Here is a 25,000-nt window from a genome sequence, read left to right on the forward strand (position 1 = left end):
ATATATATATTTTGTAGATGAATTATTGTATAAGTTATTAAAGCATATTTATTTTTGTTTATGCATTATTGTATATGTGAAAATACAAGTATTGTTTCTACTTGACAGGTGTGGAGACGGAGGGAGGGAGGATGGTGTGGGGGGGCAGGAGGAGGCCAAGTTGGACGGTTATGGTGTGGGCGTGGGTGTCGTGGCTGACCTCTGTGGTCATGCTCCTGGGACAGATCAGGTCAGAGGTCACAGCCACCGGGGTGCAGCTGTCCGGTGACCTCATGCTTGGCGGCCTCTTCCCCGTCCATGAGAAGGGTGACAAGACGCCATGTTCCTCCGCCGTCTACGACAGAGGTCTCCAGCGACTGGAGGCCATGTTGTATGCTGTTGACCTCATTAACAACGACCCCAACATACTCCCCAACATAACCCTGGGCGTCCACATACTGGACACCTGTTCTAAGGACACCTACGCCCTTAACCAGTCGCTGGAGTTCATCCGGGTGTCCCTGGACGCCCTGGACACCTCGGGGCTGGAGTGTACGGACGGTAAGGCCCCCAGGGTCAAGTACAGGGCCAAGCCTGTCCGTGGCGTAGTGGGCGGGTCGTATAGCTCCGTCAGCCTCCAGGTGGCCAATCTGTTCCGTCTGTTCCACATCCCGCAGGTCAGCCCGGCGTCCACTGCCCGCGCACTCTCCGACAAGGGACGCTACGAGTTCTTCGCGCGGACGGTGCCGCCGGACACCTTCCAGGCCATGGCCATGATGGACGTCATGCAGGTGTTCAATTGGTCGTACGTCTCCACTATCCACTCCGAGGGCTCCTACGGGGAGTTCGGGATCGAGGTGATCCACAACCTGGCCATGGCCCGGAATATCTGCATCGCCGTGTCGGAAAAGATCCCTCACAATGCCGACCATAACCTCTTCGACACAGCCGTCGGTAACCTCTTAAAGAAGCCGACAGCCCGAGCTGTCGTCCTCTTCACTCGCGCCGAGGACGCCAGGTACGTCGCTCCCTGTTCCTTTATTTGGGGCTTCCTTACTTGGTGCTTCCTTACTTGGGGCTCCCTTACTTGGTGCTCCCTACTTACTGCTACTTATTACAGCTTTATTATGTGCAGTAAAGGTTTTTTCCTGCCGATGTTTGGGTCAGTGGTAATGTTGAATGTCGGGAGACGCGTCACAATGTTGCTTCCTAAGTGCGACTTGCAGAGAGGAGACGGCTGGAGATGTACCGTTGACGTCGGCAACACATCCGTTTTGTTCCTTGTTGCTTGGGGGGGGGGTGTGTTACGTGTTCTTGTGTGTGGACAGGTATTCCGGTACCCGGAGACGTGTATCAAGTAGCAACAACGCGCCAGGTACCCATGTTGGTGTAAATGTAGCCCCAGGTAATGTGGAAAATATCATGCTGATGAACAAATCCACAAGGGCCGTGACTAGGATTCGAACCTGCGTCCGGGAGCATCCCAGACATCTTGTGGATTTGTTCATTTGATGCATCACGTTAGTGTGATCTCTGTGTGTGTGATCAAGCTGTTATCGTGAATGGCTTAGAATGCACCATTAGCGTCGCGAACAATTGTTCAAATTATCTTCCATTTACACAATAGAGATACCAACTGTTATGCTCTAGTACAGAACATTGACCTTTGCTCGTAAATTACAGATCAACAGGTTAACAACAGATCAAATAGTGTCCTTAGCCTCAGGCAGGCAGGCAGGCAGGCGCCCCGAGAGGGTGTACTTCTATACTAAGGACACATCTGTTTAGAGCTATAAATGATGTGTTGCACACTGTAAGTTGATGTAGATGTGCCGTTGTTTATTGATAGTGGTTACTCTGTTGAGATCAGTTTCCGCGGAGAACACGTGGTGCCGGTGAGAGACAAGATGAGGAGTGAGAGATACTGGTGAGAGAAGAGTTCTCAGAGATAATAACTTGTAACCGCACTACACAGAGATAATAACTTGTAACCGCTCTACACAGAGATAATAACTTGTAACCGCTCTACACAGAGATAATAACTTGTAACCGCTCTACACAGAGATAATAACTTGTAACCGCTCTACACAGAGATAATAACTTGTAACCGCTCTACACAGAGATAATAACTTGTAACCGCACTACACAGAGATAATAACTTGTAACCGCTCTACACAGAGATAATAACTTGTAACCGCTCTACACAGAGATAATAACTTGTAACCGCTCTACACAGAGATAATAACTTGTAACCGCTCTACACAGAGATAATAACTTGTAGCCGCTCTACACAGAGATAATAACTTGTAGCCGCTCTACACAGAGATAATAACTTGTAGCCGCTCTACACAGAGATAATAACTTGTAACCGCTCTACACAGAGATAATAACTTGTAACCGCTTTACACAGAGATAATAACTTGTAACCGCACTACACTGAGATAATAACTTGTAACCGCTTTACACAGAGATAATAACTTGTAACCGCTTTACACAGAGATAATAACTTGTAACCGCTTTACACAGAGATAATAACTTGTAACCGCTCTACACAGAGATAATAACTTGTAACCGCTCTACACTGAGATAATAACTTGTAACCGCACTACACAGAGATAATAACTTGTAACCGCTCTACACAGAGATAATAACTTGTAACCGCTCTACACAGAGATAATAACTTGTAACCGCTCTACACAGAGATAATAACTTGTAACCGCACTACACAGAGATAATAACTTGTAACCGCTCTACACAGAGATAATAACTTGTAACCGCTCTACACTGAGATAATAACTTGTAACCGCTTTACACAGAGATAATAACTTGTAACCGCACTACACTGAGATAATAACTTGTAACCGCTCTACACAGAGATAATAACTTGTAACCGCTCTACACAGAGATAATAACTTGTAACCGCACTACACAGAGATAATAACTTGTAACCGCTCTACACAGAGATAATAACTTGTAACCGCTCTACACTGAGATAATAACTTGTAACCGCTTTACACAGAGATAATAACTTGTAACCGCACTACACTGAGATAATAACTTGTAACCGCTCTACGCTGGAACCATATAAGTGTTATTCGCCGTTTCATAAATGTTTACTTCTCCGGATTCCATTTATATTATCCATTAAATTAGTAAGGAGAGATAGAAGCAGGAAAGGCAGAGGGATAAATAGAAGTAGAAAGACAGAGAAGTAGGGAGAGACAAATAGGGAGTGAGACAGACACAGTACGAAATCGAGAAGAAAGAAAAAAGCAATTCAACGGACAGTTCCAATTTTCAGAGCATCTGGAAATATCCAAGAAATCCAGAATGTGTCTGGGGGAAATATGTTAGTGACGCAGGAGATGTAAGATGGTGACTAGAGAAAAAAAACAAGTTCACAGGTGTAGAGTTTTCCAGCTCAAAACTTGATAATACGAATGTCTTAAAGACAAATTACTTTTGAGGGACGAACTATGGAAAAGTTTTCATGTGTACGTGTTAATTTCCCACCGTGCATAATTGGCCATTGGACAAGACGCTCAACAAGAACCACAAACACTAACTTAAGATGTTAACAGTTATCTTGCTGACATGTTAATAAGATTACCAGTACAAGTTGAGCCAGGTGGTTAAAGAAAAAAATCTCATAAACGTGATTAACGGATATCTACTTACTAGTGCTCCATAAGACCAGCTGTCTTAGAACTTACCAGTACAAGTTGAGCCGGGTGGTTAGAGAAAAAATTATCTCCACCTCTCATAAAAGTGATTAAAGGATATCTACTTACTAATGCCCCATACGACACGCTGTCTTAGAAGCTAGGATACATTAGAAAGATGGTTATGTTGAAGAGTCTGTCCTTCATCAGTGTGTGTGTGTGAATTACACGAATATTCACGTGAAGGATACATCAAAGACAAGATATCCTTCATATGTAACATTTTGGCAGCAGAATGCATCTGCACTAACAATAAAACCCGCGAACAACAGATGTGGTGTTGACCAGACCACACACTAGAAGGTGAAGGGACGACGACGTTTCGGTCCGTCCTGGACCATTCTCAAGTCGATTGCGTTTTAGATCACAATCGACTTGAGAATGGTCCAGGACGGACCGAAACGTCGTCGTCCCTTCACCTTCTAGTGTGTGGTCTGGTCAACATACTTTAGCCACGTTATTGTGACTCGTCGCCTGCAGATGTGGTGTTTACACGGCATCCTTCCAAACTCTGACATCTGTGGGGGCCCAACTTCAGGAGGAATATGACCACTTTAACACATGTATAATTAAATTTTGGAGCATCTAAAACAGTGGTTCTTAACCTTGTTTGCCTTGTGCACCCTGTTTACTGTGTGGCAGTGTCATCCTGCCTTTCCAAGACTGCCTCAAAAGGTGCAGTCCAAATAGGGGTGACGCCGAGGAAAATAAGACTCGCGTCCCTACCAAAACGAAAAAGATCATCACATCCTGCCTTTCCAAGACTGCCTCAAAAGGTGCAGTCCAAATAAAGTGCATAACACTGATTTTTTTTAGTTCTATAATGGAACATATTTACTTTGAATGCTTTTATAGTAGAGCTTTACAAATTTAATAGCAATAGAAAATGTTGATGAATGTTAAACTTTAATAAAACTATTGTCTTTTATACTCGTAAAAAATATACTTACCTGTCTAAAGTGAAGCGAACTTCAATTAACAAAATGTGATAGTATAAAACTCAAGTTATTGAGATATTATTTTTTTTTGCAGAGATATTCCTGCGCGGGGCCTAAGCCTCTGGCTGGCCCACTGCGCGGGCCCTAAGCCTCTGGCTGGCCCACTGCGCGGGGCCTAAGCCTCTGGCTGGCCCACTGCGCGGGGCCTAAGCCTCTGGCTGGCCCACTGCGCGGGCCCTAAGCCTCTGGCTGGCCCACTGCGCGGGCCCTAAGCCTCTGGCTGGCCCACTGGGCGGGCCCTAAGCCTCTGGCTGGCCCACTGCGCGGGCCCTAAGCCTCTGGCTGGCCCACTAAGTGTTGCTTGTTTCTGTTTTACTTTGGCGGAGTATGAGTATTTATGACTCGTATGGTCGCTTTAGTAAGATTTTGTACCATGTGTTTAACAACTTCTTCTGCTCTGTTGAATCTAAGTTGAAACCTTAACGGGTTTGTAACTGTGCACTGTGTTAGATAATGTTCCAGTGGTCTGTTGTGGTTGTAACTGTGCACTGTGTTAGATAATGTTCCAGTGGTCTGTTGTGGTTGTAACTGTGCACTGTGTTAGATAATGTTCCAGAGGTCTGTTGTGGTTGTAACTGTGCACTGTGTTAGATAATGTTCCAGTGGTGTGTCGGGCATTTCTCCACAGTGTTGACATTTCCATTGAGGTGAAGATTGCGGTCAGTGAGTAACCTGTCAGAGTTGATCTTCGTCAGTTCTTGAGTGCGCGGAGAGGTGCTTCAAGGAAAGCAATGCATGTGATTATTATCCTTCAGGCGACTCTGTTGTGTCGTTTTCACTTGCAACAGAGCCAACTACCTGGACTGGACGGTAGAGCGACGGTCTCGTTTCACGCAGGTCGGCGTTCAGTCCCCGACCGTCCAAGTGGTTGGGTACTGTTCCTTTCCCCTCTGTCTTATCCTTATCCTGATCCCTTCCCAGTGCTATATAGTCGTAATGGCTTGTCGCGTTTCCCTGATAATTCCCATTCACTTGTAATAGAGTTCAAAATCCTGACCCACCAAGATATGCCGACGCAAATGTAAACAATGTATGGCTAGTTCTTTCTGCCACTTTTGGGCAGGAATCACACATCTCGTTCTATGATTTTGTGGTTGATTTTCTCATCATAATATATCTCTTGCTCGGGAATCAGTTTTCAACTTTATAAATTCTTTCTGATAAACATCAGGTACTTTTTCAACTGCCATTTTGAGTTGATTTCACACTAAATTTAACTCTTCATCCTCGAGTCAAAAAAAAATCGGTTGAATTAATAATCCAATTCTAAGAGATTCTACAAAATTAAGTTTTGTTTGTAAATTCTAGAAGCCCCTTTGGTCATCACCAGCAGCCACAAGAACTAATGACAAATTATCAGACACTGACACACTTTTTATCTTGACTATTCTCTTCCAATTTTCTCAGCCTCCTCATGAAAGCTTTCAAGGAATTTTACGATGTTTGTGCTCTTCTTCACATCTGAAGATTCAGTCTATTAAGCTATTCAACAATGTCAACCAAATAAGCTAAGCCGCACGATTCGTGCCTCATCATTTAACCGGGCAAAAAATTCCATCTTACCTTAAACTTCAATATATAATTTGAGCTCATCTCTAAGCTCAAATACTCGCTCAGTTATAATTGCTCTTGGCATTTGTGTTTTGAACAACATTTGTGAGGAACAGAAGCAAATGTTCCACACACACACACACACACACACACACACACACACACACACACACACACACACACACACACACACACACACAGTCCTAGGAAGTGATGTGGTGGAGGCTGACTCCATACACAGTTTCAAATGTAGATATGATAGAGCCCAGTAGGCTCAGGAATCTGTACACCAGTTGATTGACAGTTGAGAGGCGGGACCAAAGAGCCAAAGCTCAATCCCCGCAAGCACAATTAGGTGAGCACACACACACGCGCACACACATATATAAATGCTTAAAAGTCACGAAAAGAGAGATCTTCCATTCACATTCATGGAATTTTATATGAGAGATCATTTTATGAGATATCTTTCTTTAACAAAATTCACAATTTGAATAATCTGATCTAAAACCTTCCCTAGTGGAGCTGGAACTGGTATTGAAGCCAATGCCTCATGATGGATCATACAATGAACACCTTTCACCTATGGAGCTCTCTTTTTGTCCAAACTAACTTGAAATCGAGATTTTGTCCCGAACACAGCTGGTGCTTCATATATACAGCATCCACAGTCATAATTCCACAAAAGATCTGCTGATTCAAAGAAAGATCAAACCTTTTCCCAAAATAATTGAGGCCTTGGAACTTGTTTTAAAAGGAGTACGAAACAGAAGCACCTTTGTAAATGAACACGAGGGAACGTATTTTGTAAACACCAGTAACTGGGATGACGATTCACATCAGTCGATTCATCAAGTTGAATTGAAAATAAGCCAACTGCTGCAAAGACTTTGATCTCCTGCACGACTTGATTCTAGATGTCAATGACGCTGATTCCCCTTTGAATCGTAATGTTTCATAGTGAAACTGCGGTCAATTTTTCTCCAACCCATTTCCCAACACAATTTCCGCCATTTTGAGAGCGGGAGGTTTGTTCAAAGTTTCCCCATTTCTACTTTCTGCTTTGCTATTTTCCAACTTTACGTCATAAGAAGCTTCATTAACCATGTTGACTATTTATTAGAATGTTCCTGTTCAATTCAGCTCCATCTTTTTGAGAGGATTCCTTCGACGTTCAAAAAAGCGTTTCACTTTGACCTTGTATTGAAGAAACACGCTCAGAAAATGTTTCTTCAACTTTGTTGGGTTCATAGAATCATTTGGCAAAGCTCTGCTACAAGTAACACAATAATGTAAAGCCTTTCATCTCCTTTGATGAATATGATGAATATGGATGTCAATCTATATTGAATATATGAATGACCGTACCATATTTTTTTGACACTCATGATGGCCGCAAAAAACATGTAAATGAAAGCAAGTCATACATCAAATATCACTGTAAATGTAACATTGTCACTGAAAATGGTGAAATATTATTCATTATTTTTAATTTAATCTAACATACAATGAAGTGTGATGCCCCTGCAGATTATGTACACTCTGAAAGCTCAGACGTTCATAGAATGATTAACACTCCAACAGCTTGAGTCTGTTGCCTCAATTCTCCCCTATCACCCTTATGGTTAAGCCTCTGATCTAGAAGATTGTGATGTAACCTCACTAACATGTCAGGGAACACTGTTCCTGGAGACACGTCACAATGTTTGATGGTGACAAATTCCTGTCAAACCAGGGAGACGTCTACCTCCTACATGCCCAACCCAAGAAATATTTCATCATGCTTGCAAGCGTTCATCACCTCTGGAGGAATGCCAAAACCAATAGAGACGTCATATCGCCTCTTGAGGCATTGAACCCTCCCTGGGTGTGTCCCACCATCCATGGAGGTAACTCACTATCCCTGGAGGTGTCCCACCATCCCTGGAGGTAACTCACCATCCCTGGAGGTAACTCACCATCCCTGGAGGTGTCCCACCATCCCTGGAGGTAACTCACCATCCCTGGAGGTAACTCACCATCCCTGGAAGTGTCCACCATTCTTTGAGACGACCCACAGCCCCCTGGAAGCGTCCCACCACCCCTTATGCCACGACTCCTGAAGGAGTTCCACCACTCCCTGAGGAAGTGCCAAGATCCTAGGAGTGTCACGACTCCTGAAGGAGTTTCCCCTCCCCCCTGGAAGTGCCATTCATCACTTCTCACACTGCGACACTAACAAACATCACAGTTGTTTACACTATCCTTCCCAAGTCAACTGCTCGTTTCTTCTGAGGACCCACCAACCTTCTCCTCCCACCTCTCTCTCTCTCTCTTTACATCCGTTCTCACTCTCATTCCTGTTCCTTCCCCTCTTGCATTCGCTGCCTGTTTCCCCTTCTTTCTTAGTTTTTTTAGTTTGGATCATTTAAAAGCCTGACCAGAAACCTATCTCTCTCTCTCTCTCTCTCTCTCTCTCTCTCTCTCTCTCTCTCTCTCTCTCTCCCATCACCTGTGCCACCGTGTCTTTCGCAATAATTTAGAAGACACAACTTTCCCGCGACCGGCGCTAACTTTGTCTTGGAACACGAAGAGACCAGAGAAAGGTGGAGAGGGAAGAGAGGACCTGACTCTCACCACTGATATCCCACAGCCTGTGCTCCAGTGGTCCGTGTACAGGACCTGGCTCACAGCCTGGTCGGTGTGACGAAGTCAAGGCCAACACACACTGGGGGACAAAATCACCAGTGAGAGAGAGAGAGAGAGAGAGAGAGAGAGAGAGAGAGAGAGAGAGAGAGAGAGAGAGAGAGAGAGAGAGAGAGAGAGAGAGAGAGAGAGAGAAAGAGAGAGAGGTATTGTGTTGTACACAAAGGCAATGAATAAACTCTACCAATGAGTTAATGACCGCTAAGGTTGCTTGGACCAATGGTAATCAGTCACCAGACAAACCAGGTACAGGTACACAGATAGTTGGACTTGGGGATATGATCACTACATACAAGATTCTCAAATGAAATGATAGAGTAGATAAAGGCAGACTGTTTAACAAAGGGGGCACACGCACTAGGAGGGACACGGGTGGAAAATGAGTGCCTAAATGAACCACAGAGACATTAGAATTTTATTTTAGTGTCAGAGTAGTTGACAAATGGAATGCATTAGGCAGTGATGTGGTGGAGGCTGACTCCATACAGAGCTTCAAGTGTAGATATGATAGAACCCAGTAAACTCAGGAACCTATACATCAATTGATTGGCAGTTGAGAGGTGGAACCAAAGAGCCAGAGTTCAACCCCAGCAAGCATAACTAGGTGAGTAAAGACAGATAGACAGACAAAACGACAGGTAGACAGTTATCCGGAGACGTCTAAAGGCTCGGTATGAAGATTAAATATTCCCATTATTAGGTGTTTGGAGTAAAGATTCAAGGCTCCATTACTACGTGTTTGGAGTAAAGATTCAAGGCTCCATTACTACGTGTTTGGAGTAAAGATTCAAGGCTCCATTACTACGTGTTTGGAGTAAAGATTCAAGGCTCCATTACTACGTGTTTGGAGTAAAGATTCAAGGCTCCATTACTACGTGTTTGGAGTAAAGATTCAAGGCTCCATTACTAAGTGTTTGGAGTAAAGATTCAAGGCTCCATTACTAAGTGTTTGGAGTAAAGATTCAAGGCTCCATTACTAAGTGTTTGGAGTAAAGATTCAAGGCTCCATTACTACGTGTTTGGAGTAAAGATTCAAGGCTCCATTACTACGTGTTTGGAGTAAAGATTCAAGGCTCCATTACTACGTGTTTGGAGTAAAGATTCAAGGCTCCATTACTAAGTGTTTGGAGTAAAGATTCAAGGCTCCATTACTAAGTGTTTGGAGTAAAGATTCAAGGCTCCATTACTAAGTGTTTGGAGTAAAGATTCAAGGCTCCATTACTAAGTGTTTGGAGTAAAGATTCAAGGCTCCATTACTACGTGTTTGGAGTAAAGATTCAAGGCTCCATTACTAAGTGTAATAAATGTTAGCAAGGAAGTTTCACGTTCAAACTTCATATTCTCCCGAACACAAAAGGAGAGAAAGACTGTTTTCGAAACTTGAAATTGCATTGTTTTGCGTGTGTCATGCTCCGTAACCTGACGTCTGCGGCATGTCCCGTTCACAGCCAGACTGGAGGAACGTTAAAGCTGCCGTTCAGAACGTTTGCCTCCGCCACTGTGTATGGAGTCTGCCTCCACCACTGTGTATGGAGTCTGCCTCCGCCACTGTGTATGGAGTCTGCCTCCGCCACTGTGTATGGAGTCTGCCTCCGCCACTGTGTATGGAGTCTGCCTCCGCCACTGTGTATGGAGTCTGCCTCCACCACTGTGTATGGAGTCTGCCTCCGCCACTGTGTATGGAGTCTGCCTCCGCCACTGTGTATGGAGTCTGCCTCCACCACTGTGTATGGAGTCTGCCTCCGCCACTGTGTATGGAGTCTGCCTCCACCACTGTGTATGGAGTCTGCCTCCGCCACTGTGTATGGAGTCTGCCTCCGCCACTGTGTATGGAGTCTGCCTCCACCACTGTGTATAGAGTCTGCCTCCACCACTGTGTATGGAGTCTGCCTCCGCCACTGTGTATGGAGTCTGCCTCCGCCACTGTGTATGGAGTCTGCCTCCGCCACTTTATTTTACCTCTATCTAGTATTTCCTATAATTACTTAAATATGTTTGATGATATCTCTATAATCCTCCAGCGCAACCTCAATCAATTCCGTTTCTCTCCTCTTCCTTCGCATCAGCTGATATAATACCTCTAATTCGTATAATTCTCTCATTTGCACGAGCTGATAAAATACCCATAATCCCTATAATCTGACAATTCCCTCCGTGCCCGCGGCCGTCTCGGCAAATATAACTTTTCTTCCAATATGGCCCGCCCGATAATACCCTATAATTGGCTCCTAATATCTCGCAGGAGATAATATTTTAAGCATTATAATAGGGGGATATAAAGAATAGGTCGAGAGGGGGGGGGTTGATGGGGGTCGAGAGAGGGGGGGGGGGTGATGGGGGTCGAGGACTAGAGGGAGGGGAAGAGGGATAGATAAAGAGGAGAGAAGCGATAGATAGATGAGAGGAGATAAATGAGAAGCTGATGAAAGTGAGAAAATATAGAGGAGAGAGGGAGGAGACAATAAAATAGGGAATAGGTGGAGGGTGATAATATCCGATACATTACCCACAAGAGCCACCCAAACACCTGACCTCTGACCCCTAAGCATAACTCTTCAACATTTCGAAAAGAAAATGGAATTTTTTTTCCAGCCATTAATGTCGAATATACAAACCTTGGCTGGGAAGCCTCAATGAAACCCAGATATATATTTCCTCCCCGGAGGTAAACGGCAGAAAGTTGTTGAAATAAATGAGTAAATTCTCGTACTCAAAATTATTTCTGGAAAAAAAAAAAATCGACAATTACGGGCGGAGAAAATGGACGCATTGAGAGAGGTGACTTTGTTTAGACTCGGGCGACGCTTTCAGACACTCGCTTGGAATATATGGAAATATATACGCGATATGAAAAAAAAAAAAATATGCGTATAGATATAATTAGGATCATTAGAGTGACATGTTTTTCAACGACGACGATTGAAAAGATTTTTTTTATGATTTAAGATGCAATTTAAATCCCGTCTCTTCCAATGCCCCTTTCATTTCCTTTTCTTGCTTGTACTTTATTCTTCCCATTACTTCTCTTCCTATCCCCGTTCGTTCCCCGTTCCTATATTTATTTACTCTCTTTCACATTTTACACTCATCCCTCCTTTCTTTTCAACACGCTTTTACGCCTCTTAATTATCTCTAATTTCTAAGCCCATTATTCTTTCATTTGTCATATTGTCCACCACACTTACTGCCTTATTCTCTCTTCTTTTTCCCATTTTCTCTACTCTTTCATTACTATCTTCCTCTCTCTCTCTCTCTCTCTCTCTCTCTCTCTCTCTCTCTCTCTCTCTCTCTCTCTCTCTCTCTCTCTCTCTCTCTCTCTCTCTCTCTCTCTCTCTCTCTCTCTCTCTCTCTCTCTCCCTCTCCCTCTCTCTCTCTCTCTCTCTCATTCTCTCTCATTCTCTCTCTCTCTCTCTCTCTCTCTCTCTCTCTCTCTCTCTCTCTCTCTCTCTCTCTCATTCTCTCTCTCTCTCTCTCACTCTCTCTCTCTCTCTCCCCTCTCTCTCTCTCTCTCTCTCTCTCTCTCTCTCTCTCTCTCTCTCTCTCTCTCCCTCTCCCTCTCTCTCTCTCATTCTCTCTCTCTCTCCCTCTCCCTCTCCCTCTCCCTCTCCCTCTCTCTCTCTCACAGCGTCATCATAAGTCTTGACCCACCGTATTATTAATATATCAAAACAAAGCAACAAGAGACAGGCTCATACAATGAACAGCGAACAAAGACACTTTTCAACAAGAACACACAAGGACACCCGAGGTGGGTGTGAGAGGCTGGTACAAACCGTGTGTATATATTATACAGGATTTACACCTAGGACATTTACACGTAGTACAGGTATTACATTTACACGTAAATAACTTGGGTAATGTAAATCAGGAAATGTATTTAATTAGTGGTAAAAATGTGTATTAAGATGCCCAAGCAGTTTCGTAAATCAACTACAGACCAGATGGGTTGATAGGGGTCAATCATATATATATATATATATATATATATATATATATATATATATATATATATATATATATATATATATATATATATATATATATATATTATATATATATATGCGAACAAGCCTGAATGGTCCCCAGGACTATATGCGACTGAAAACTCACACCCCAGAAGTGACTCGAACCCATACTCCCAGGAGCAACGCAACTGGTAACTACAGGGCGCCTTAATCCGCTTGACCATCACGGCCGGACAAAAGGAAGTGATAGCCGAAGCTATTTGAACCACTTCCCCGCCGGCAACTCGGATGGTAATCTTGGGCATAGCATTTCACCAAATCACCTCATTCTTTGGGGCACACGTGAGGAACACAAATGCGAAGGCGGATTAAGGCGCCCTGTAGTTACCAGTTGCGTTGCTCCTGGGAGTATGGGTTCGAGTCACTTCTGGGGTGTGAGTTTTCAGTCATATATATATATATATATATATATATATATATATATATATATATATATATATATATATATATATATATATATATATATATATATATATATATGTCGTACCTAGTAGCCAGAACACACTTCTCGGCCTACTATGCAAGGCCCGATTTGCCAAATAGGCCGAGTGATTTTCTTTATTTTCAATAAATTGTTTCCAATTAGTTTATTTGAATTATTATTATTATATTATATTAATAACATAAATTGTTGACTTAATTGTTAGTTTTGGTTAGATTAAGATAAGTTAGGTTAGGTTAGGGAGAGTTGGTTAGGTTAGGTTAGGTTAGGTTAGGTTAGGTTAGGTTAGGTAGGGTTGGTTAGGTTAGGTTAGGTTAGGTTAGGTTAGGTTAGGTTAGGTAGGGTTGGTTAGGTTCGGTCATATATCTACGTTAGTTTTAACTCAAATTTAAAACAAATTAACTCATACATAATGAAATGGATAGTTTTATCATTTCATAAAAAAAAAATATTGAAAAATATATAAATTCAGGAAAACTTGGCTTATTAGGCAAGTCGGGTCTTGCATAGTAGGCTGAGTACGACGTTCTGGCTACTAGGTACAACATATATATATATATATATATATATATATATATATATATATATATATATATATATATATATATATATATATATATATATATATGTCGTACCTAGTAGCCAGAACGCACTTCTCAGCCTACTATGCAAGGCCCGATTTGCCTAATAAGCCAAGTTTTCATGAATTAATATATTTTCTCTAATTTTTTTCTTATGAAATGATAAAGCTACCCATTTCATTATGTATGAAGTCAATCTTTTTTTATTGGAGTTAAAACTAACGTAGATATATGACCGAACCTAACCAACCCTACCTAACCTAACCTAACCTATCTTTATAGGTTAGGTTCAGTTAGGTAGCCGAAAAAGTTAGGTTAGGTTAGGTTAGGTAGGTTAGGTAGTCGAAGAAACATTAATTCATGAAAACTTGGCTTATTAGGCAAATCGGGCCTTGTATAGTAGGCTGAGAAGTGCGTTCTGGCTACTAGGTACGACATATATATATATATATATATATATATATATATATATATATATATATATATATATATATATATATATATATATATATATATATATATATATATATATACACCTTAGGTGATTAAGTTTACTAGTTCCACTCAAACTTTTGCTTCATCAAGACACATATTATTAAAAAACTTATATTGCATCCTGTGGGCATGTGTGTGTGTGTTTACTATTTGTTTTTACTATTTGTGTCTGCAGAATCGAGCTAATTTAGCTCTTGGACCCCGCCTTTTTAACCAATTTTGTTTTCCTCTATTATATCTACTATATATATTTCTATTTAACACACACACACACACTCATCCCCAGGAAGCAGCCCGTAGCAGCTGTCTAACTCCCAGGTACCTATTTACTGCTAAGTGAAGAGGTACATGAGGGTGAAAGAAATTCTGCCCATTTGTTTCCGCCGGGAATCGAACCTTAATGTCCTTCGCCTCCTTCCCTCATCACAATCGACTTGAGAATGGTCCAGGACGGACCGAAACGTCGTCGTCCCTTCACCTTCTAGTGTGTGGTCTGGCCAACTTATAAAAAGGACAAAAATAGCATAAATGATGTTTTTTCTCAAGTTTTATTATTTTGGTTTATACCCGAGGGAAGAAAACCGCGTTGTGTTCATTAATGTCAACCCCTCTCTCTGTTTCCGCCCGTTGGTAAATCCGTTAGTCTGTCTGTCCGTCCGTTCAAAAGACACACAGAAGTTACCTGAAACTTCAACACTCACGACCAAACAATCACGGTCTTCCACTCATCCGAAGACCAAGTCATCCTACCTTTTCCATCCTTCTCTCGTTAATACTCTGACAGGTGGAGGAAGAGAAATATCAGGGGGAGAGCGCCAAGCCATTACGACTATATAGCACTGGGAAGCGATTAGGATAAGGATTTGGGATGGAACGGGGGGGTAAGGAATGGTGCCCTACCACTTATGGACGGGTGGGGAATGAACGCCGACCTGCATGTAGCGAGACCGTCATCTCTTGTTGGTGGACACGGTGACCTGTCCTGGGAGGGGTCACTCATTATGGAGTCACTCCTCATAAGGGTCACTCATTCTGGGGTGTGTCACATCTCCTGACTAAGAGAGAGAGGTCACTTGTATGAGGTCAGAACCTCATACAAGTGTGCGTGTATGAGGTTCTGGTGGAAGAGCCGTGGTGATCGTGAGTTATGAGGTGGGACGAGGTTGTGAGGACGAAGGGGGTCCACCTTTCACCTCCGACGGACAAGCAGTTGCAAACAATTGTGTCAAATATGAGAGTGGAATGCCCCGTTTTCTTCCTGTGTTGAGGTCGCTGTTATGAAGGTCTCAAGTCCTCTCCGTGGACCACAGTGGGACTTGTTGATGCTGTGAGGCGTGAGGCAGATGCTGCTCTCCTGGGGGGGGGGGGGAATGCTGCTCTCCTGGGGGGGGGGATGCTGCTCTCCTGGGGCAGATGCTGCTCTCCTGGGGGGGATGCTGCTCTCCTGGGGGGGGGGGGCAGATGCTGCTCTCCTGGGGCAGATGCTGCTCTCCTGGGGGGGATGCTGCTCTCCTGGGGGGGATGCTGCTCTCCTGGGGGGGGGGGCAGATGCTGCTCTCCTGGGGCCAGATGCTGCTCTCCTGGGGGGGGGCAGATGCTGCTCTCCTGGGGGCAGATGCTGCTCTCCTGGGGGCAGATGCTGCTCTCCTGGGGGGGGGGGCAGATGCTGCTCTCCTGGGGGCAGATGCTGCTCTCCTGGGGCCAGATGCTGCTCTCCTGGGGCCAGATGCTGCTCTCCTGGGGGGGGCAGATGCTGCTCTCCTGGGGGCAGATGCTGCTCTCCTGGGGGCAGATGCTGCTCTCCTGGGGGGGGGGCAGATGCTGCTCTCCTGGGGGCAGATGCTGCTCTCCTGGGGCCAGATGCTGCTCTCCTGGGGGGGGCAGATGCTGCTCTCCTGGGGGCAGATGCTGCTCTCCTGGGGGCAGATGCTGCTCTCCTGGGGCCAGATGCTGCTCTCCTGGGGGGGGCAGATGCTGCTCTCCTGGGGGCAGATGCTGCTCTCCTGGGGGCAGATGCTGCTCTCCTGGGGCCAGATGCTGCTCTCCTGGGGGGGGCAGATGCTGCTCTCCTGGGGGCAGATGCTGCTCTCCTGGGGGCAGATGCTGCTCTCCTGGGGCCAGATGCTGCTCTCCTGGGGGGGGCAGATGCTGCTCTCCTGGGGGCAGATGCTGCTCTCCTGGGGGCAGATGCTGCTCTCCTGGGGCCAGATGCTGCTCTCCTGGGGGGGGGGCAGATGCTGCTCTCCTGGGGGCAGATGCTGCTCTCCTGGGGGCAGATGCTGCTCTCCTGGGGCCAGATGCTGCTCTCCTGGGGGGGGCAGATGCTGCTCTCCTGGGGGCAGATGCTGCTCTCCTGGGGGCAGATGCTGCTCTCCTGGGGCCAGATGCTGCTCTCCTGGGGGCAGATGCTGCTCTCCTGGGGGCAGATGCTGCTCTCCTGGGGGCAGATGCTGCTCTCCTGGGGCCAGATGCTGCTCTCCTGGGGGGGGGGCAGATGCTGCTCTCCTGGGGGCAGATGCTGCTCTCCTGGGGGCAGATGCTGCTCTCCTGGGGCCAGATGCTGCTCTCCTGGGGGCAGATGCTGCTCTCCTGGGGGCAGATGCTGCTCTCCTGGGGGCAGATGCTGCTCTCCTGGGGGGGCAGATGCTGCTCTCCTGGGGGCAGATGCTGCTCTCCTGGGGGCAGATGCTGCTCTCCTGGGGCCAGATGCTGCTCTCCTGGGGGGGGGGGCAGATGCTGCTCTCCTGGGGGCAGATGCTGCTCTCCTGGGGCCAGATGCTGCTCTCCTGGGGGGGGGGCAGATGCTGCTCTCCTGGGGGCAGATGCTGCTCTCCTGGGGGGGGATGATGAACCAACACCCCCCCCTTACCTCTGGAGGGATAAGGGGGTTGTATTGATTCTGGCGTGATTGCATGACTTTTACTGTCTTCTATTGATCTCCATTATATTTCAGGCGGTGTATGTGGGGGCGACCCCTTCAGGGGGAGTATTGCACTGCCATTGCATGCCACAATAGGAAGATGGACATGCGAGTTCAGTGTGTTACGAGTGCAACATGATGTCAAGTCAACCCCGGCCGTTTGGGGTGTTATTTAAGTGTCTCAAAAACAGCTCATTTAGACCAATTTCGTCCTAAAATGCAGTGTTGGTTAGTGTTTGATGAGTGACAGTAGCGATATGGAACAGTGATGAGTTACTTGAGGCTTGTAGCTCCTTGGCTCATGGTGGTCCTAGTACACTGACAGGCCACTTCAGGGTACACTGACAGGTCACCACAGTGTTGCCACACTCAGCAGTATCTCCAGGGATGACACTCTCTCACACCGACTAATTAAAGGTAATTAGTCAGCTTAATTAGCAAAAGTGAGGGAGAGATAACTCAAAGCTTCTGCCCATTTTGGTTCTAATTAGAATGAGCAAGAGGTCGTCAAAAGAGTTATAATAATAATAATAATAATAATTACATAGAAATTACATCAACGTGATATATATCAATGAGATAATCCACTAGGATTCTGGATAATCCAGAGTGATTGGGGGGGGGGGGATTTGTGTGACAATCCTGGTTCGGCTTTAGTGGAAGTCTCGGGAAATCCTCGTGGGTTTAGTAGAACTCCAGGGGTCAGTTCTTTTGATCATGTCGTGGCTTGGTTGGCTAGGGCGTGTGCGTGGGGACCACCCTCCGCTTAGGTTCGAATCCTCATCACGGCTCCTATGGATTTTCTCATTAATTCATCAATTGAATGTGATTACTCACTGTGAGATGATAATAATCTGATATGGCGGATGGAATTGTACTGTACCTCACTGAACAGTTTTTAGCACAGTAAAAGACCCGGATACACGTGTCCTCGATACATGTGTCCTTTACACACGTGTCCTCTATACATGTCTCTTCTACACATTGGGTGGTTATAGATAGGAGCTGCCTCGTATGGGCCAATAGGCCTTCTGCAGTTACCTTTGTTCTTATGTCCTCTACACGTGTCCTCTACACATGTGTCCTCTACACATGTGTCCTCTACACCTGGTGCATTGTGCGGACAATAGTAGTAACGATGCCATGTACTGTCTTGACCTCTAAAGATTACATTGTTTGAAAGTAGTTTTTTCAGGGTTTCTTCCCTTGTGTTTCAACAAAGCCTTTTTCAGCGATATTTTCAACGACTGAGAGCATGATGCGTGTGGGTATATATATATCCGCAACGATTGCAACTGCGTAAAGCAATTCCCATCCCCCGTGGTGGTCAATTTAGCAATTGACAGAAAATATATGCGAGAGCAACCACGATGCTTCGCTGTATTTCAAGTGGAGAATGGGGTGCAACCCACGCCTGTCTCCAGGCGAGAATACAGGTGTATTCTGTATTCATACAAGATATTTATCTCGTATAAATACAAGATAAATAACTTCAAGGGGGTTTTTCACATCGAAAATTTAGTTTTAGCGTGTTGGTAGAATATGGTGTCTTGCTTCTAAGACCCGGTACAAAATAATTAAGCAGTGGTCAGATTCACGAAGCAGTTACGCAAGCACTTACGAACCTGTACATCTTTTCTCAATCTTTGGCGGCTTTGTTTACAATTATTAAACAGTTAATGAGCTCCGAAGCACCAGGAGGCTGTTTATAACAATAACAACAGTTGATTGGCAAGTTTTCATGATTGTAAACTGCTTAATAAATGTAACCAAAGCCGTCAAAGATTGAGGAAAGATGTACACGTTCGTAAGTACTTGCGTAACTGCTTCGTGAATCTGGCCCCAGATAAGTACAGGGGGGGGGGGGGGCAGTACTTAGGCAAATGCTCAAGGGAAGATGCTACTATTAATAGTGTGTTTATTCAATAAACTTACTAACATACCAACCTGCCCTCTTACAAAGAACGTCGCATTTCGCAAGTATGCGTCACATAAGACCAAAAGATGGTCGTACTAGAAAATGGAAGCGGCTGGCGAAAGTGACGTATTGTCCCGTTTTCTGGTTTTGGGTCCTCTGGTGGGTTAGGGGAGACCACTTTAAATTGATTGATTTCTTGACAATGGGAAACTTTGGGAGGACGGACAGTGGCTACACAAGGAGCTTGACTTTACTTGAATAAAAGCTGTCACAAACAGAATTATGCAACCATATATATATATATATATATATATATATATATATATATATATATATATATATATATATATATATATATATATATATATATATATGCAAACATGCCTGAATGGTCCCCAGGACTATATGCGACTGAAAACTCACACCCCAGAAGTGACTCGAACCCATACTCCCAGGAGCAACGCAACTGGTATCTACAGGACGCCTTGTCAAGAGTGTTTCTGACACCTGTACACTTCTTGACACCTGTTATGTCACCTCATTTGTTCCACCTCACACCTGTCGTGGGTGAGTAGGAAACGTACTTAATCACTCGGTTAATTACTGAGATCAACACTAGAAAAATAGTCGAGATTTTGTACTTTCAGTAATTACGGTAATTGCAGTAGTAGAAATTTGTCACATTCACTCACAATACATATTCCTAACAACTGGATTATGATCTGTAAGCTGCACTATGGCTTAGTACTCACCTAGATGTACTCATCCAGTTGTGCTTGACGGGGGGAGGGGGGGGGGTTGAGCCTCGGCTCTTTGGCCCCGCCTCTCAACTGGTGTACAGATTCCTGAGTATGTAGTTGGTTGTACATAAGCCCAGCTACACATATTGGTGGGATGTGTAGATGGTGATCTTGTCAACCTCAAGGACATGGTTGAGTGTTCCCTGGAAACACAAACCGTAACTGACTCTATGTTCCGCTTGTTACAACTTGTAATAAAGTTGTTACATCTTGGCTTAACGTGTTTATGACGTATTAGAACGTTGTTACAACTTGTTATATCGGTTCTTATAACTTGTTAGGTGTTAAATCTTGTTCGAACGTTGTAGCATCGTCGAAGTTTCGCTGTGTGTTTGGCGGGTTCGAGGTTACTCATTTGACGTAACAGGTGAATGCCGCAAGGAACAGGACGAGTAGCCCGCAGGAGACGTTAGACGGCGGGGCGTCTAACTTGGCGGGGCGTCTAACTTGGCGGGGCGTCTAACTTGGCGGGGCGTCTAACTTGGCGGGGCGTCTAACTTGGCGGGAACAGTGCTTGCGGGGGCTGGGAACACAAGGCTGAGCATTGATATGGAGGCTGGTATGGCACCTCCCCCTCATAAATCCCTCTAGATAATACAAAACAGTGCACCGACGAATGTGCACTCTGGAGATCCCTCACTGATTTACATCTCGTCGTGCACTTCCTCGTCACATGGATATTCACTCATAGTTTCCAACTGATGTCTTGGTTGTGCAGGCGATGAGTCACAATAACGTGGCTGAAGTATGTTGACCAGACCACACACTAGAAGGTGAAGGGACGACGACGTTTCGACGACCATCGACTTGAGAATGGTCCAGGACGGACCGAAACGTCGTCGTCCCTTCAACTTCTAGTGTGTGGTCTGGTCACGATGTCTTGCTTATCTTTTATGTGGACGGCTACAACCCTGGCCCTAGTCCAGATTAGTGGGCCAGGCTTGTTGATCAATACAGGCTTGGAAGACGGCTGCCAGGAGGGATAGGCTAGTGGAACTGCACATCTTTTAAGGATATACGGGACTAACACAGTCTTGATCTCGCTACATACTTATATTGGTTCCCAGATGAAGGTTTACAACTTACTTGTAATGCTTCAGGAAAATAAGTTTATTGGGAAATGGGGCGCAGGGTGAGAGCGGTTTGGCGCGGGACCTTGGGTCTGTCTCATCAAATATTCCTCTCTCTAACTGGGATGAAGTGTTGACATTAGTTTGATATATAAGCTAGACATTCGCTAGTGGCGCAGTGGTAACGCACTCGCCCCGCAGTTCGTAAGCGATTTGGCCTCGGTTCGTATCCTGGCCGGGGAGGATTGACCAAGTGCTAATCCTTAACTGTACGCCTTTGTTCACCCAGCAGTGATTAGGTACCTGGTTGTTGAATGATTGGCGGGTCATGTTCCAGGGGGGAAACTAATGTACAAGGCTTAACCATGAGGTATGGGATAGGAAAGCTCTCAGCCTGCTAACAGGAGTTAGCATCCCTGGAAACACAACCCGAAACTGTCTCTATTTTCTGCTTGTTACAACTTGTAATAAAGTTGTTACATCTTGGCTTAACGTGTTTATGACGTATTAGAATGTTGTTACAATTTGCTATATTGGTTGTTATAACTGGTTAGGAGGTGTTAAAACTTGTTCGAACGTTGTACCAACGTCGTAGTTTCGGTGTGTATTTGGCGGGAGTCGTCTGTTTCTGAACCCACCTGTGTACTGCTTCTGTATGTACTGCTGTACCGCCACTGAAGGCGATAGCATATCTGATTCCACTGTACCCAATCCCTGACCTTAATCTAAAGTCGAAAGAATTAACCTAAGTGCCGCTTAGAATATCTAGTGAGCCGTTCAGAGTAACTAGGAACGGAGTCATCACTATGTCTGCTCTGTCAGGCATTATTCGTAGCTCTATGTACGGTCCCCAGTGTTGGTTCGAAACCCTCCCTGATGCTCGCAGAGACAGCAGACAAGCTGGCAGTTAGTCTTCCAGTGCCTAACAGTATTATACTGGAGGTGATCCGGGTCTCCTGAGGGGGTATATTTGTGTCCAATGATCCTCAGGAGACGTTGTGTCCAATGTGGCCAGGATATGTTGTCCAGACATCCTTGTGTTGGTTGGTAGAGTTGAGATACTGGCTACGGATGACTTATGGTATGTGTGGTAAGTGTTCGTTGCCTCTTCCTTGTGTCTGTGTAACTCTGTCTCTCTCTCTCTCTCTCTCTCTCTCTCTCTCTCTCTCTCTCTCTCTCTCTCTCTCTCTCTCTCTCTCTAAACTATAACAACATACCCTTCTTATTCTTTACAAACCCCCATTTTCCTCCACCATTCGAGTGCCCCCATTGACACTTCCTATTATCTCATTCGTCGTCTGGATCTCCCGAATTCTCCTCAGAGCATTAATCTCCGAGGCCGTGAACCCATTACCTTAACGTCAGTCGATGGGTAATGGCAGGTCCCGGCAACAAGGACATATAGCACCCATTACTGGGGAGGGGTGAGGTAAGGATAGAGGGCGAGGTGGAGTAAGGGAAGAGGAAGGGGGGGGGGTTGGAGGGAGGGGTAATGGAAGGGGGGGGGCGAGTGTGGAAGGGAACAGAGCCACAACAATTAATGTATGCGTGAGTATGAATGATATTATGCATTATTGACAAGAGCGAATACACTGTATTTTGTGGACAAGAGCCCCCACCCCTCTATGTATGCATGCATGTATGTATATATGTATGCATGCATGTATGTATATATGTATGTATGTATGTATGTATGTATGTATGTATGTATGTATGTATGTATGTATGTATGTATGTCTAGCACCCTATCTCTATCTGTCTCTCTCTCTCTCTCTCTCTCTCTCTCTCTCTCTCTCTCTCTCTCTCTCCCTGCCTCGACCCCGGGCCACACAAGGTTCAGGACGAAACAGTAACAACTTGGTGGTCGCCTCACCTTGTAATTATTACCTGTCATGAGTCATTATGCTGCGTGACAGGTCACGGCAGGACCTGCAATTATTCCCATGAATCACAGAGGTCATGTTGCTGTGTGTATGAGGTCATGTTGCTGTGTATGAGGTCATGTAGGACCTCCCTCAATCCTACCCATCCACCTCCATCGCCCTCCCCACCTACCTCCCCCCCTATCCTTCCCCCCACACCCCCACACCCCATCTACACCTCACCTCCACCCCCTCACATCCACCCCACACCCTCCCTCCTTCCCAACACAACACGTCGTGGTGGCGCAGTGGTAAAACACAATAACACTCTCCAACGATTTAGTCTGAGTTCCGGTCCAGGCCGGGGGAGGATTGACTAGTCACCCATCCGTAATCGTTCGCCTCTGTTCGCCCAGCAGTAATTGGATGCCTAGTTGTAAACCGATTAGCGGGTTGAGTTCCAGGGGAAAAATAGTAGTATAAGCCTTATTTTGAACTATGCGAAAGGAAAGTTCTAAGACTGCTAACAGGCGTTGATAAAGACAGGCTATTTAACACAAGGGGCACACGCACAAGGGGACACAGGTGGAAGCTGAGTGCCCAAATGAGCCACAGAGATATTAGAAAGAACTTTTTTAGTGTCAGAGTGGTTGACAAATGGAATGCATTAGGAAGTGATGTGGTGGAGGCTGACTCCATACACAGTTTCAAGTGTAGATATGATAGAGCCCAATAGGCTCAGGAACCTGTACACCAGTTGATTGACAGTTGAGAGACGGGACCAAAGAGCCAGAGCTATCCTGACACACCCCACAAGCACAATCAGGTGAGAACAATTAGGCGAGTACACATACACACTCACACACACACACACACACACACACACACACACACACACACACACACACACACACACACACACACACACACACAGGAATCTGTACACCTGTTGATTGACGGTTGAGAGGCGGGACCAAAGAGCCAGAGCTCAACCCCCGCAAACACAACTAGGTGAGTACAACTAGGTGAGTACACACACACACACACACACACACACACACACACACTCACACACGCACACACACACACACACACACACACACACACACACACACACACACACACACACAAAGCTCAATCAACAAATTCAAAGACATCGAGCCACAGAACAAAAGGAAACCAAACAATGAGCATCATCCTATCTATCACCCTCCCTTTCCTCCCCCCCTCTCTCTCTCTCTCTCCCTTCTCCTCTTCCTTTACCGAGCCTTCCGACCCATCACTTTCCACTTCCGTTCCTTCTCTCCCATTTCTTGTCCTTCCCTTCTCGGCTTGTTACCGAGACCGTTCATAGCCTCGTCGTTAAGGCTTTGTCTTTTAAATTGGGATTGTGCTAACTTGGATCTGGAAATCATTGGTCCTAAACCTGTATAGTTTTAGTCCTAAACCTGTGTAGTTTTGGTCCTAAACCTGTGTAGTTTTGGTCCTAAACCTGTATAGTTTTGGTCCTAAACCTGTATAGTTTTGGTCCTAAACTTGTATAGTTTTAGTCCTAAACCTGTATAGTTTTGGTCCTAAACCTGTATAGTTTTGGTCCTAAACTTGTATAGTTTTAGTCCTAAACCTGTATAGTTTTGGTCCTAAACCTGTATAGTTTTGGTCCTAAACCTGTATAGTTTTGGTCCTAAACCTGTATAGTTTTGGTCCTAAACTTGTATAGTTTTAGTCCTAAACCTGTATAGTTTTGGTCCTAAACCTGTATAGTTTTGGTCCTAAACCTGTATAGTTTTGGTCCTAAACCTGTATAGTTTTGGTCCTAAACTTGTATAGTTTTAGTCCTAAACCTGTATAGTTTTGGTCCTAAACCTGTATAGTTTTGGTCCTAAACTTGTATAGTTTTAGTCCTAAACCTGTATAGTTTTGGTCCTAAACCTGTATAGTTTTGGTCCTAA

At 45.0% G+C, this 25,000-nt stretch overlaps 1 protein-coding gene and 1 long non-coding RNA gene across 2 annotated transcripts in view; one reads left to right on the forward strand and one right to left on the reverse strand.

Moving 5' to 3' along the window:
- Window positions 1-25,000, reverse strand: part of LOC138354719 (uncharacterized) — a 590,624-nt gene that overhangs the window by 88,728 nt on the left and 476,896 nt on the right. The window lies entirely within an intron of this gene.
- LOC123750728 (metabotropic glutamate receptor-like) overlaps window positions 117-25,000 on the forward strand; it is a 191,484-nt gene continuing 166,600 nt past the window's right edge. Inside the window, 1 exon segment of the mRNA XM_069309153.1 lies at window positions 117-997. Within this exon segment, the coding sequence (XP_069165254.1) occupies window positions 132-997 (866 nt within the window). The 5' untranslated portion in view covers window positions 117-131.

Source organism: Procambarus clarkii, chromosome 64 (genome assembly GCF_040958095.1).
Source record: "Procambarus clarkii isolate CNS0578487 chromosome 64, FALCON_Pclarkii_2.0, whole genome shotgun sequence".
Taxonomy (NCBI): Eukaryota; Metazoa; Arthropoda; class Malacostraca; order Decapoda; family Cambaridae; genus Procambarus; species Procambarus clarkii.